At 40.1% G+C, this 15,503-nt stretch overlaps 1 protein-coding gene across 3 annotated transcripts in view; it reads left to right on the top strand.

Moving 5' to 3' along the window:
* The first annotated feature begins 1,308 nt into the window (after positions 1 to 1,308).
* arhgef7a (Rho guanine nucleotide exchange factor 7a) overlaps positions 1,309 to 15,503 on the top strand; it is a 33,124-nt gene continuing 18,929 nt past the window's right edge. Inside the window, exons 1-2 of one of the 3 annotated variants that reach the window (XM_088352296.1) lie at positions 1,309 to 1,656; positions 7,273 to 7,356. In XM_088352296.1, the coding sequence (XP_088208422.1) occupies positions 1,492 to 1,656; positions 7,273 to 7,356 (249 nt within the window). In that variant the 5' untranslated portion in view covers positions 1,309 to 1,491. Of the gene's footprint in view, positions 1,657 to 7,023; positions 7,208 to 7,272; positions 7,357 to 15,503 lie in introns of those variants that run through there. The other 2 variants (XM_088352294.1, XM_088352295.1) reach the window with 2 other exon arrangements.

Consider the following 15,503-nt stretch of genomic DNA (forward strand, 5'->3'; position numbering starts at 1 on the left):
GTTATGTCGTGTTCATCCTTAGGCTTTTCTGAGAGCGATCTCATGTTAGTCATTGTGCTTTTCCGTTAGTGTATTATGAAAATGGTGAAAGAAAGAAAAGGACTCTTTGGAATACAGTCCAAACACCAGCCCAAACCCCACAAAAGATGAAAAACAAAGAGTTTATTTGAGTGCACGTGCCACACAAGCGCTTGACAGAGGCTGCAATGATGACTTAAGCCAGAAGATGGGGTCAGCGAGATAACACAAATTCCGGACAGCACCTTTAAGTAGTCAAATAAGATAAAAGAATGTCAGGATAAATATTCAAAATATTTGCAAAGAAGCGCTTAGACAATGGTGCTAGTTACAATAACAAAATTAACAAAAAGTGAATTGCAACAGTAGTTCAATGAAAAGTAGTTCAATGCCGTTTAATAAAAATCACAGATAAGTCTCAAGTTATATATTTTCACTGTTTTGCACGCTTGTTAAGGGTGGTGAGGACCCTGGCGAAGAAACTGTCTCTTATAAATAATAATATGAATACATACTACTACTACTACTACTAGTCAAGTCAAGTCAAGTCATTTTTATTTGTATAGCCCTTAATCACAATAAGTCTCTAAGGGCTTCACAGATTAGTACACTATGTTACACAGACTATTTTTCAGCCGATAAGAAGAGTAGGTTATTATTCATATGCAATGGAGTAGAAGTGAGTTTTAAGTTTAGATTTAAACATTTCCACTGAGGTTGCAGATCGGATCTCAGGGGGAAGAGCATTCCACAGCACCGGTGCCCGGATGGAGAACGCTCTCGAACCAGCAGAACACTTCTTTGCTCTCGGGATCACCAGAAGACCGGCACTCTCAGATCGTACTACTACTACTAGTACTACTACTACTACTATAATTACTACTACTAAAAATAATACTAATAATGATAATAATAATGTGCCCTGTGGCTGGCAACCAGTTTAATGTGTCCCCTGCCCACTACCCGAAAATAGCGGGGATGGGCTCCAGCACCCCTGCGACCCTACTGAGAATAAGCAGTGCAGATGATGGATGGGTGTATGATAATAATAATGATAGTACTAATTGACTTATTAACTCTAGCAATCTAAATCTTTTTAATTGATCACACAATTGGCATATTGTATTTGATTTAAGTTACAAATCGTGTTGGTGTAGAAAATATGCCCGCAGACAGGAATTGTCACGTGAAGACATCTATTTCCTCACGCGTGCGTGACATCATCGCGCGGCATCAGCATCGAGTCTGACAGATTGAGGGAGGGGGCAACACACCGCGGAAGAAAGGGAAGAAACCATACTACCCCCTCCTCTCCCTCCCTTCTCCTCTTCTCTATCTCCTATTCTCACCGCGTGCATCATCATTCCCGTGGATGCTCCGGGATGACAGCGTGAAGCGGGGCCAGGAGCTGTCGAGGTACGCGAACGGCCGCCCGCCCGCCCCCGGCCCTTTTTTTCTTTCCTCATCGTGGACATGAATTCGGCGGAGCAAACGGTGACATGGCTCATTACGCTCGGCGTGCTGGAGTCGCCCAAGAAGAGCATCGCAGACCCGGAGGCTTTCCTGCACACCTCCCTCAAGGATGGCGTGGTGCTCTGCAGGCTCCTGGAGCGCCTCAGCCCCGGATCCACGGAGAAAGTAAGAGCGGGATTGTTGTCTGCCTACCCACCCTCTTCTCGTTCCCTCCCTCCGCGTAAGGTCGGCGCGTCTGCCTGCTGCCCGCCCGCCCGCATCTGCGCTTGTTTGTCTGGCTTCCCTCCCTGCCCACTGGCCCATGAGGAGATTTCGTTACTAGGTCACGACGTTATTATTGTTGTTGAGAATTCAAAAGAACCCCCGTGCTCCTGATTGAGAATAATCATTAAAAATATATTGTGGCGTACACTGACTTAAGGCAATGTATGTGCAATTAAATAGTGGTTGAAAATGACTTGCCGATGTGGACCATGTACTGAAGCTATAAGCCGCCATTGACGTGCAAAAGCAAACGCAGATGGACTCCATCCCACCGCCCCCCTCTCTTTTTTTAAAGACACAGTGTGATGTTTGTGTCCGTTAGTAAACTACCCAGCTTCGTTTCGACAGGGGGCCCAATACTTGAAACTCAAATCCCCTGGTAAAAAGCAGAACAAGTAAATATTATTTAGTCACCCTGAAAAGCAGATGAACTGCATTGGTAACTATCCAATACAGCGGGGGTCAGGAACCTTTTTAACCCAAAGAGCCATGTAAGCAAAACATGTTTTAAAAAGAAATTGAGAGAGCCACATCATATATTTTCAGACAAAAAAAAACCTGCCAAACACGCTCTCTAGACAAAAGCTAATTCTTCAGCACATTTTCTTTCACTGTGTGTCATTTGATGATTTAATGCAATGTATGAAATGATAATAATGCAGAATCCTGTGACCCAAATCAATGTTAATATGCCATTTACAATTTATCTTCCACCTTCAGTTAAGAGTGTTGAGGCAATTTCTTTCTATGAAATTTGTCCTTAATAACGGTTTCAAAACAATGTGCATGTAAAGTTCTTTTGTTGAAATGTCACAAATTACTGCAAGCGATAAGCTTATCGTCATATTCACTTTCGGTGTAGGATGCACTGAGTGAGAAAGAGAGAAGGAAGTGCCTTGCGCTGTGTGCAGGGATCCGCCCACCTGTACTGCTCACCCAATCAAAGTCGTTTGCCAGCGTGTTTATTTATCAGTTAAAATAATTTTTTATCGAACTTCTGCATTAAATTGCTTTGGCTTTATATGGACAAAAATCGGGATGAACGCCACAGAGAGATGTGCAATAGTTACATTTTATTTCGGAGCCATACGTACTCATGAAAAGAGCCATATATGGCTCCCGAGCCATAGGTTCCCTACCCCTGCAATACAGTCATCCCTCATTTTTCGCTGGGTTTGAGTTCAATTCCGTGAAGTAGTACCCTTTATTTATTAATGAAAACCCTCTATTATGAATTGAAACCAAAGAACAAACTCTACTTACAGACTCGAGGATTTTTTTTTATCAAATAAGAGTACTTAATAAACATCTTTTTATAAAAACGTATGTACTGTAAAATTATACTAATAAACTTAATTTTGCTGCAGTAGTGTATACCAGTGTTTTTCAACCAGTGTGCCAGGGCACAGTAGTGTGCCCCTGGAATTTGCCCAATTTTATCATTCCAAAAAATCAGGCCATTATTCAGTATTTTTGATATCTTCAGACGAGGAACTGTAATAGTCATCCATATCATTAGGTGGCAGTAGATTTTTATATACTTTTTATGTACTAATTACCTGTTCATGAGGTAGCACAGTACATTTAATAACCTAATCTGTTTAACAAAGCGGTTTAAGATTGCAGGGAAAACAATTAAAACAAATAAAGCACATCATTGTTTTTTATTTTAAGTATTATTTTCTTCTTTTTATATTCTAATTATCTGCTTATGAGGTAGTACAGTGAAATATTTGACATAACTTCATTTTTAAACATTTTCGACGGACGGTGTGCCTCGGAACTTTTTTACAAATAAAAGTGTACCTTGCTTCAAAAAAGGTTGAAAAACACTGCAGTAGTGTATTGCACTAAGGGGGAAAATAAATTCAGGACACCATTTTTTTTTCTTCAGGTGATATTTGGTCGGCATCGTGAGGACGTTAAGGAAAACTGCTTATTAGCAGAGATCTAACATTTGTCATCATCTAGAACAAGGGGTGGCAACCCAATATGTTGAAAGCCACATTGGACCCAAAAAACAACAACATATTTTTGGACCCACAAAAGAAATTATAATATACACCTTAAAAGGAAAGCAACACATACTTTTTATTTATTGAATCAAAATGTCTCTATTGTCATTGATGTCAACTTTGTGAAATATTGTATGCAACGAGATTAGACATCGCACTCCAGGGTAAACATGTAATAAAGATTTCGAAGAGAAAAAAAATGAATAAAAAGATTTTCAGGATAAAAGGCCAAAAAAAATATTTTCAACATAGACCTCAGAGACTGGCCAAAGTTGTAATAATAGTGCAATAATAGTGAACGGAAAAGAATAGTGCAATGTGACAATAGTGCAATGAAAATAAGTGCAATAACATTTAGCAGCAACCAAAAAAATCCCCCAAAAATCACAAGCTATATATATTCAGTTTCATGCAATAGTATACATTTACACTGTTTCATTTAGCAGAAGCAAAATAAAGAAAACAAAAAACAAAAGTCACAAGGTAGGTTTTCACAGTAGTGTGCATGTTTAGGGTGGGGTTTGAACAATTTTTATTAACACTTTTAACAGCAATTGAACACATTCACAATTTCAAGGCCCAGGGAAAGAAGCTGTTTCTGAGGACAAAGAAGTTGGTGCGGGGGTTAGAAGTGTCTTTTATTATGTTGATGCCTCTGCTATGGTATCACAAGTCCGCAAATGTCCTCTAGACTGGGCAGAAAGTAGCTGATGGTCTTTTGGGTAGTGTTGATGACTGTATGACTTTCGTGTCCGCTGACAGGCTCCCTACATACCACACAGTGAAGCGGTATGCCAGAATGCTCTCCACTGTGGCTTTGTAAGAGGACACCAGCAGATTCTGTTCCAGTTTGTTTCTACTAAGATCCCTTAGGAAGTGGAGTTGCTGTTGGGCCTTCCCCACCACAGCCCTGGTGTTGGAAGACCAGGAGACGTAGACAGGGATGTGCACGCCAAGGAGTGGAATCTCTCCACACAATTTCCATTGATGATGGGTGAGGCTGGGTCTTTGGCTTGCCCTCCTGAAGTCAAGTATTACTTGATGGATTTTGTAGTGTGAGTATTAATTTATTTTTGGAACACCACGTCATCAGCATCTCCACCTCCTTCCTGTATGCCGTCTAATCCCACCAAGTCCCACCAAGGTGGTGTTGTCGGTGAACTTCACAATAGTGTTCGTGTGGGAGGTTGGAGAACAGTCTTAGATATACAGGATGAACAGTAGAGAGCTCAACACACATTTTTGGGGGGATCCGGTGCTCATTGTCAGGGTGGAAGAGGCATGGTGGCTGAGTTTCACAGCCGGCGGGCAGTTGTTAAGAATGTCCATTATCTAGCTGCAGATGGAGAGCCCAGTTGATAGAGTTTCTCTATAAGGATCTGTGGGACGATGGTGTTGAACGTAGAGTTGAAGTCCAGGAAGATAATTCTGACATATCTCCTGTGTTTTTCTAAAGGACTAAGCACAGCATGAAGAGCGGTTCGCTATGCATGCAAACTGTTGAGGGCCCAGTGTGGGGTGGAGAACCTTTGATATGCCGAAACAACAACCTCTCAAAGTATTTCATGACCACAGGCGTAAGTGCGACAGGCCTGTAGTCCTTAAGGCCAACCACTGATGATTTCTTTGGGATTTAGATAATGGTCGTAGTCTTGAGGCAGGGTGGAATGGTAGCTTGTGACAGGGACTGTTGAAGATGTTGACGAAGACCCCAGCCAGCTGGTCAATGGAGTCCTCCAGCACCCTCCCTGGTACTCCATTCAAGCCAGCTGCCTCACTAGGGTTGCAGTTTATAGCACACGTCTCACTTCATGCTCCTGAAGTACCATTGTGCTCTGGTCGTTTATAGGAGCTTTTGTGAGGCTGCCGGCGGTCTGCGAACATCAAAGCGGGCAAAGACATGATTTAGGTCCCCCTGCCAGTGAAGCATCTACCCCAACAGTCACCAGTTTGTATATGTACTGTACTGTATATAGCTAGTTTTTGTCCTCATACAGAAAACCATATCATTTAAATAGATCAACTCTTTTTTGAAAAATCGCCAGGGAACCACTAGACAACACCAGAGAACGCTCCAGAGCCGTTTGTTGCTTAACCCTGGTCTAGAATTTGTTGCGTTGGCCTAAATTTTGTGTCAGGACGCTGTCAACTGGGCATACTGTTACTACTTATAATTTTGAATGTTGTTGATGTCTTTATATCAAATATTACAGTTACAAATTTGGTTAAAATGATATTGCTGAATTCTCGCTGTAATCGAGAGAACTCTCTTGAGTGATTAATGCCACCAAACAAGTGCGTGAGTCTGCCTCATTGTGTTCCCGTTGAACATCAACCTTCATGCTTACCTCGTGTCGTTTCCTTAGGTTTTTATTTCTTTCATTCATAAGTAACCGTTTCTTATTAGATTTTCATACCTGTCAACCGCCACAGCTCCATGCCCTTACAAACTGTCGTATTTTCCCTTACAAAATAATCTTACACCATATTTTTTTCAAACGTGTTTATTTATGTAATTTAACATGTTATATTGTACATGTGTTTCGTTATATCATATATATATTGTTATTTAACATTTTGTTGTGAGATCCTGAGTTGATCGACATGAATGAGGTTTATAGTAAAAAAAAAGTTCAAAAATGAAGTCGCTTGGACGTTCACTGTAGAAGGAAAAAATACATGCAAATATAATTAAGTAGAATAATACATTTTCTTATTTAAATTATGAATTCATTTCCTGCATTAAATTATTATTGGTAATATACTGATTATAGGGATAACCACAAACTTATCCTTTTTCATTTTATACTTCCTTTTTTTCTTAACTTCTTTATACAACATAATAATTCTTAATAAAATGCATCAAAGCAAGTGAGCCGTTTGAGAGCCGGCTCTCTTTAATGAGTTGAGCCGAAAAAGACTGTTCTCTAAAAAGAGACGGACTTCTTTTCACTACATCAAACTGCTCGCTTCGTTTGCAACGAAAAAAAACCCGATACCGAGATAGAGGCTTCCGCGGGGAATTCGTTTGACTTGATTGATTTGCCATTTCGTGATAGTCGGTGTATACCGGATGGTACCCATAATTGACAAATTTGCGTTTTTCTGTCCAGATTTTCTCGTACGTCGTACATGTCTTAAAATGCATAATAAACGTACTTTGTGCGGCAAAACCGTACAGGTTGACAGGTATGGGTTTAATTCAAACACCGAAAGCTTTTTAAAGTGCATCAGCTACGGAGGGGAATCCATCTTGACGACGTCACTTCCGGTGTGAATCCAACACCGCTCCACGACGTCTTCGGTTCTCCCGCAGCGGAATGAGCACAGCCTTCCGGGGTGTCACACGCACCAGACCTCGGGTCCGCTGTGGACATTTTTCACTGCCAGGGTTATTAAATTGGAGGGTTGTTAAACTCCCCCAAACGCCAGGAAAAGTACTGCACCCCGGTCGGAGAAGTGGAAATATACCGCTAATACTGCCTTCCATCGACTCTTACAGATCTACCAGGAGCCCAAGAACGACGCCGAGTGTCTTAGCAACATAAAGGAGTTTGTCAAAGGCTGCACATCTTTCCGCGTCGAGGTAAGATTCTGACGGACTTTATATTTACAACTAGGTCAAAAAATTTTCCCATCTCCGATATTAGTTTTAAAGGCTAGCGTGAAAGAAAAAACAACGGAGATGGTGAAACAAAGCTTGCCGCTGTGCTGGCCGGGGGAGCAGGCGCTCATCTCCCAGCTGGCTTCAAGCTCTGTGGCGTTTCGTAGTAGTAACGCGAAAAAAACTTGTTTAAACAATCTCTGATGCAGCATTAAACAATTTGTCGGCTTATACAAGACTCTTGTTTTGATTAACAAAGCCAAAAGCATTAGATTGTGAAGTTATATGAATGGAGAATATGAACTGCTGATGCTTGGCTTTGTTGTCACTCCGACTTAAATCTCATGGTAAAACCGTGTTTGCTTTAAATGGGAGAAAAATAACTCATTTTTTCCTGGGGTCGAGAGCCCTTTTGACTCAAAAAGCCATAAAAGCATAAAAACATTATTCAACTAAACCGCTGCATTTAATTTTACTGTATGATGTTTAATGATTTGATAAATCTATGAAATAATAATAATGAGACTGTCAACAAATACACCACTAAAATGTATTTCTCTCCAGCAGTTATTTAAGATCAGGGGTGTCAAACTCATTTTAACTCCGGGGGCCACACCACAGAACAGACATTCTCCCGGAGCTAGTAGATTAGAGAGAAATAAAAAAGAGAAAGAAATGAGAAAGAGAAGGGGAAAAAAGTAGAGAGGGTGGGACAAAAAAAGTGAAAAAGAGAGACGGAGAGCGTAAGAAACAAAAGAGATAAAAAGAGAAATGGTGAGAGGGTGGAAGAAAGAGAGAAAGAACAAAATCCAAAGAGATATAGAAAGAAAGAGAGAAGAGCGAAGGGGAGAAAGAGAGAAGGACCAAGCAAGAGAGAAAAAGAGATACAAGATAGAGAGCAAAAGAAGGTAAAAAGACACAGAGAGAAAGAGACAAAGAGGAACGAAAAAGAGAGTGAAAGAGAGAGATGGAGAAAGGGGGAAAAATACAAGTACAATGTTTGTGAGAGGCACCTGGATTTGGCAACAGTGGACATATTTCCACCTGCAGCTCATTTTTCTCTTGAGCTTCTCTGAGCGTTGTCTCGGTGCTTAAGATCGTCAAGGCTCATTCTGACCGTCATTTTTGCCATAAATAATGGTTTAAAAACAAGGTGCGAGCAGAGTTCTTTGTTAACGATGTCACAAAATACCGCAAATGAGAATAATACAAATGTATTAAATTTCAGCTGCATGACGTGTTTGCAGTTGTAAGCTTCGAATTCGAGTGGTCATTATCTATCCTTCATTCCGTTTTATCGATTAAAATTTTCGGCATCTTTTGAAATCTACAAACTTTTTTCTAAAAAAGTCGTTAAGCGTATCATTCATCACTTTTTCATAACTCGAGCAAATTACACTTGAAAATATATCCGGGAAACGGTAGATCTGCTCACCCAATCAAATTGTTCTGCGTGCCTTGCTGGGTTTTTTGGCTATTTACTGTTTGTTCTTTGGGTTTTAAATTGTCCCAACCGTAGTTTACCAGCTCAGTAGCCTAGATGGTAAGGCGCCCGCTTTGAGACTGGGAGGTTCGGGTTCGCGCCCCGGCCGAGTCATTCCTAAGACTTAAAAAGTGGTCGGCGGCGCCCTCTGTTGGCTGCGGCTGCATCGGCTCGCTACAACGGGTCAGGTGCAATCGACATTTCGTTCTGTGTACATTGTTACACAGAATGACAATACAAGGAAATTATTATTATTATTATTGTGACTCTCCTTTCTAAATGGTAGATCAACCAACCAAGCAGCTGCGTTGCTTTGACTCGAGTATACTAAAATTGAAACAATACAGAAAACATTAGCATGGTCTCCATGAAAAAATACATTCCGATGCTTGATTTTTTTTTTTTTAATAGGGATGTTCACTGCACAGAATTTCTTTTTCCAGGTAGATATGACATCAATTCTTGAGTATTCATCTATACCAATACAATTAGTACCTAAAATACCCTTCCATCTTCCAAAAATGCAGATTTTAAAGAAATAACTTAAAATCCCAACATTATCTATTTGTTTCGTGTCATCGATTGTAACATGGGCATTTTAAGTCAAGTCAAGGCAGCCAACAGAGGTATGTGTAGGTTCTCGCCCAACCCTATTTCCACAACAACATTTGCCATGGCGTCACAAAGCACACTTAAAATTGGTATAATCGCTTACTTCTCATCATTAAATGAAAATCGACTATCCCCAAAATGGTCACAATATTTCTACTCATCCAAATTTTAAAGAAACCTCTTGTGAGCACATTTTCCTTACAGTCGGCACTAGTTCTGTTTCCACAGAAGAAGCAAAATTGAGATGGCCTTGTAATCAATAAATACATTTTGTTGAAAACCAATTTTCTTCCCATTTATTTTAAGCAATTCAATGTATAGAAAACAATCACGACTGAAACTTAATGTATTCCTAAATATCTATTTACACTGCTATGGCAATTAGTTCTTGACACTTTATTTCAACCCCCAATGATTACAGTAACTATTTGTATGGTCAATCTAAATATTTTCCTGTTTTGCTCTTGATTGCCCATGTTTTTTAATACTTTGGGACAAAAGCGTAAGTTTGGTCCTGGTATTTGAAGGGGCATATTTTAACACGTGTTTTTTAAGTGATCACATAATTTTGGGGAGAACAAAACAATGATTGGCCGATACTGGTGGGGACACGTTTCCTCCGTCCATGCAAAAACTATGCCATTACATGGGGATATGTCAAGCATGCATAGTGGAATATAGTCAATTACCACAGTTGTCATCTTCCATTGCTTTCATAGTTAGGTGAATGTTCAAAATAACTGTCTTCCTGCAAGTAGGCAATTGCTCAGGCTATTGCCTGATTGTTATGATCACAACTTTACATTCATGCTGTTAAAGAGTCCCAGAGCATACATAAGCAAATGGAGGGTAGTGTTTGGTGTAAAGCGGTGTATTTGCCCTGACACTCAGGGTCATTGAAGCACGCTCCTCCCGACAATACCAGTCAGTGTTTGTCAGCAGTGCTCTTCTTGGCCGGGCCGTCAGCCAACAAGACTCTGGGAAGAGAAAATAAGTGAATTAAACAAGCCCTTCAGAGGTTCTACGCAGCTAAAATGTTTTTAAAGTAAAATCCTTGCTGATTGTGTTGCGAAAATGAGGACTTCTTGTGTAGGCTCTCTGTTAATGATCAATGAATTTGTGGTTTAAAGAGGCAGAAAGTAACATATTGTCATAGTGTGCTCTATTTAGAATGACGTTGTATCTAATCTGAGGAAATGCTCAAGGTACTAGGTGCCTACAAGTGTCAACATGTTCAAATACATGAATAGATTTTTTTTTCATAAAATTTGCTTCAAAAACAAGTTGCGCCATCTGGTACAGCCCCCTTGACAATACATTTGAAAGTAGCATTTCCAGCCTTTTTTGTGGTTGCAAACTTAATTGTATAGGTCTTCTGCTTTCTATCTAGTTGGATTCTTCTTACTGATTAGTGAATGACCGTGTGATGACCCTTTGATAAGTTTGAAAAATGAAGGCCTCATTACAGTTGGTATGATCTTTCTGACCTTTAGCCGTTTTTTCTGATGATAGTTGAGCTATGTGATTTGGTAAAATCCACTTCTCTGCTGTTTCATACTTGAAATCAGTTCACAGGGGCAAAAGTCTGAGTAGTTTAACCTCAAACTAATTTTTCTGGTCATGCTATGTTCTTCGGCTTTCCTGTTTTTTCAACTCTTGTGTGGAAATGTTTTAGTTGCTGGCAAGCCCCTATTTAATATCCCCTGCTTTTTCTTAATAATGAAGTAACCTGACTTTTTATTTTGGATTCTTACAATCTCAAAAACATAAATGTCCAGAAAATTATTGTTTACACGTCTTTAAGGTGGCGTTAAAGTTTAAGCTTCCTAAATGCATGTGATTTGGGTGCCCCTGAGTGTGTTAGAAGGCTTGTAAAAACTAATTGAAGTTCACTGTAAAACTCAAAAATTGTAAATTATATTGAAGCGAAATTCAATGCTTCATTTTAATATCATTCTCTATGCTGATGCTAAAGTCTAAGACTGATCCTATTCCAGGGTTTTGCATTAAGCCTTTTCAGATGGTGTCCCTTGACTTGGCTTCATATGCAGCATATGGCTTCACAGAGGGATATCTAAAATGTGTGCATATGGACCAAATGTTGCTATCTTCTGGAGATTGTGCACGTCATGTTTAGATCTTAATGTGTTCTCCAGAAGTAATCACATTTTTTGTGGATTTTTGAACACAGTATGTCACAAAAGTGAATACACCCCTCACAACATGTCTGCAGAGATTTCACCATAATGTTTAATTGAAGAAACATGGCTGTGACACAATTAAAGGTAGTCTGTGTAAAGCTTATATAGCAGTGTAAGTTTATTTTTCCAGTCAAAATATAGCCAAATCCCTGGTTAGCGAGTACACCTTAAAATAAGAGTTCCTGGAGTTTAATGTTTCGTGTGGGCACCATAACTTTGCAGAACCACTGTAATCCTCCGGGTCATGGACTTCACCAGAGCCTGGCAAATTGCCACTGGAACGCCCTTCCACTCCTCCATGATAACATGACTATGCTGGGGGATATTCAAGATCTTGTGAATCTCCACGTTTCACTTAAGGATGCCCAAAGATGTTCTGTTGGGTTTAGATCTGGAGACATGCTTGGCTTGTTCATCCCCTTTATCCTTAGCCCATTTATAAAAGCCCTGGTCATCTTAAAAGTGGATTTGGGGTTATTGTCATCATGCATGCATGCATAAAATCGGCTACCACTATAATAGATAGATAGATAGATAGATACTTTATTCATCCCCGAAGGGAAATTCACTTTTCCAGCAGCATCCCTAAGCTGAGAACAATCGAAAATAACTGAGAACAATCGAAAATAACACGGGAGCTGCTGGAGTGGCTGCCATTCGTGACGGCGCCGGAGAAACGATGTGTTTGCTCTATTGTGGTGTGAGTCTTTTGTTTTCCCCAGGTGAGGTAGAATATTTGCTGAGTCAGAAAGCTGTTATGATAATACAAAATTGCATCATGTGGCTCTTTGATTTTTTCCATCAGGGAATGCTTTAAAATGATTCATATTGAAATACACGCTTTCAGGCACACACGATGAATGGGACACTTTCTTAATAACTTCATGCCTGCAAACCAAGCAAACAAAAATTGCGCTTACAACGACACAACATTGAAGATCTGAAAGCCATGTCCACACGTCACCTTGAGGCATATCAGCAATCAGAGCGGAAGACGAATAAAGGTCTTTCATTTCCAGCGTAACTGAAGCACAAATAACCAATGCGCTGCAGGAAGAGACTCTTATCATTATCAGAGATACAATTACCGCCTTTTATACTGACTGAGTCACACTGATTTGAACATGAAGGTTTAAAGGAATCTCTCCTTATTTTGCATCTGTCCACATATTCCACAGAAAGTCCTGATTGTTCTCATAACTAATTTGACAACATCTACTATGCTGCAGAGTATGCCTTTACGTCATTGTTAATTTCAAAACAAAACGCATATGATATCAGATATCATCATGTTATTTTAACTTTAAAGGCGGTGCGCGTCGTTTGAGGTGTCCTTAAAAAAAGTTAAATCTGTTAAATGTTTTCTGATCAAGTATGTATTAACAATGCCCAACTGAGTTCAAAGAGCTTTTACACTTTATTTTTCACTGCGCCTATCTTCTTTTATATTTTGTCATAGTTGTTCAGTGCCGAACACATTCGGTTTTAGAAATCGGGGGTAGGGGGAGTGCGTTAAAGTGACGTCACGCTCGTCCCAGTATGTTCTTTTCCCTTGGTTGTCAGTGTAGAATGAAAATATTAAAAGACTGCTTCTAGTCCAAATGCCACCCCAAATCTCCAAAAAGAGGGAAAAAAATGTTTATTTAAGAGCATCTCAGAAATGCAAGTATTTGCACGGGCATAATGTATGAGCTGACTGAGGCTGCGATCATGACTTTAAACTTGGAGATAGCGGCAGAGAGTAACAAGTGTTCCAAATCAATACAGCTCCTGCGCTTAATCTAAAATCTGACTGGATTTGTGGTGTTCTTTAATATCATGTAGTAGGTGGAGTGGTGGGAATCAGTGGTAAAATGATTGCCCAATAACCAAGCGGTTGTGATTTTTTTTTTTTAATCCAAAAACATTCTACCCATGCCGGAGCAAGACACTGAAACCTCAGTTACGGTATTTGCAACACTGCAATATCACTATCAAGTAGATAATACAGGGAGTGCAGAATTATTAGGCAAATGAGTATTTTGACCACATCATCCTCTTTATGCATGTTGTCTTACTCCAAGCTGTATAGGCTCGAAAGCCTACTACCAATTAAGCATATCAGGTGATGTGCATCTCTGTAATGAGAAGGGGTGTGGTCTAATGACATCAACACCCTATATCAGGTGTGCATAATTATTAGGCAACTTCCTTTCCTTTGGCAAAATGGGTCAGAAGAGGGACTTGACAGGCTCTGAAAAGTCAAAAATAGTGAGATATCTTGCAGAGGGATGCAGCACTCTTAAAATTGCCAAGCTTCTGAAGCGTGATCATCGAACAATCAAGCGTTACATTCAAAATAGTCAACAGGGTCGCAAGAAGCGTGTAGAAAAACCAAGGCGCAAAATAACTGCCCGTGAACTGAGAAAAGTCAAGCGTACAGCTGCCAAGATGCCACTTGCCACCAGTTTTGCCATATTTCAGAGCTGCAACATCACTGGAGTGCCCAAAAGCACAAGGTGTGCAATACTCAGAGACATGGCCAAGGTAAGAAAGGCTGAAAAACGACCACCACTGAACAAGACACACAAGCTGAAACGTCAAAACTGGGCCAAGAAAAATCTCAAGACGGATTTTTCTAAGGTTTTATGGACTGATGAAATGAGAGTGAGTCTTGATGGGCCAGATGGATGGGCCCGTGGCTGGATTGGTAAAGGGCAGAGAGCTCCAGTCCGCCTCAGATGCCAGCAAGGTGGAGGTGGGGTACTGGTATGAGCTGGTATCATCAAAGATGAGCTTGTGGGGCCTTTTCGGGTTGAGGATGGACTCAAGCTCAACTCCCAGTCCTACTGCCAGTTTCTGGAAGACACCTTCTTCAAGCAGTGGTACAGGAAGAAGTCCGCATCCTTCAAGAAAAACGTGATTTTCATGCAGGACAACGCTCCATCACACACATCCAAGTACTCCACAGCGTGGCTGGCAAGAAAGGGTCTAAAAGAAGAAAAACTAATGACATGGCCTCCTTGTTCACCTGATCTGAACCCCATAGAGAACCTGTGGTTCCTCATCAAATGTGAGATTTACAAGGAGGGAAAACATTACACCTCTCTGAACAGTGTCTGGGAGGCTGTGGTTGCTGCTGCACGCAATGTTGATCGTGAACAGATCAAAGCACTGACAGAATCCATGGATGGCAGGCTTTTGAGTGTCCTTGCAAAGAAAGGTGGCTATATTGGTCACTGATTTGTTTTTGTTTTGTTTTTGAATGTCAGAAATGTATATTTGTGAATGTTGAGCTGTTATATTGGTTTCCCTGATGAAAATAAATAATTGAAATGGGTATACATTTGTTTTTTGTTAAGTTGCCTAATAATTATGCACAGTAATAGTCACCTGCACACACAGATATCCTCCTAAAATAGCTAAAACTAAAAAAGCCCCACTCCAACTTCCAAAATATTCAGCTTTGATATTAATGAGACTTTTGGGTTCATTAAGAACATGGTTGTTGTTCAATAATAAAATTAATCCTCAAAAATACAACTTGCCTAATAATTCTGCACTCCCTGTAGAGCAGTTCACTTTTGAGCGTGTTGAGGTCCTTTTTAGGTGGGAAAGCGCTCTATGAATAAATTTGTTGTTCAATATTCACACATAAATTTGGGCAATGTCCTCTAGTTATCCCCACATTTTTTTATACATTAGGTGAGATTTCTTTTTGTATAAACGTGGGCTCACAAGATAGCAGCAAACATTTTCCAAAGCATGAGTTAATTTGCAGACTTTTTGGTAGATAATCCAAGCACCACACACACACAATGACCAAATACAAGAATAATTGTTGTTTTTTCTAA

This window comes from Urocampus carinirostris, chromosome 14 (assembly GCF_059441175.1).
Source record: "Urocampus carinirostris isolate Australia breed hairy pipefish chromosome 14, RoL_Ucar_1.0, whole genome shotgun sequence".
NCBI lineage: Eukaryota > Metazoa > Chordata > Actinopteri > Syngnathiformes > Syngnathidae > Urocampus > Urocampus carinirostris.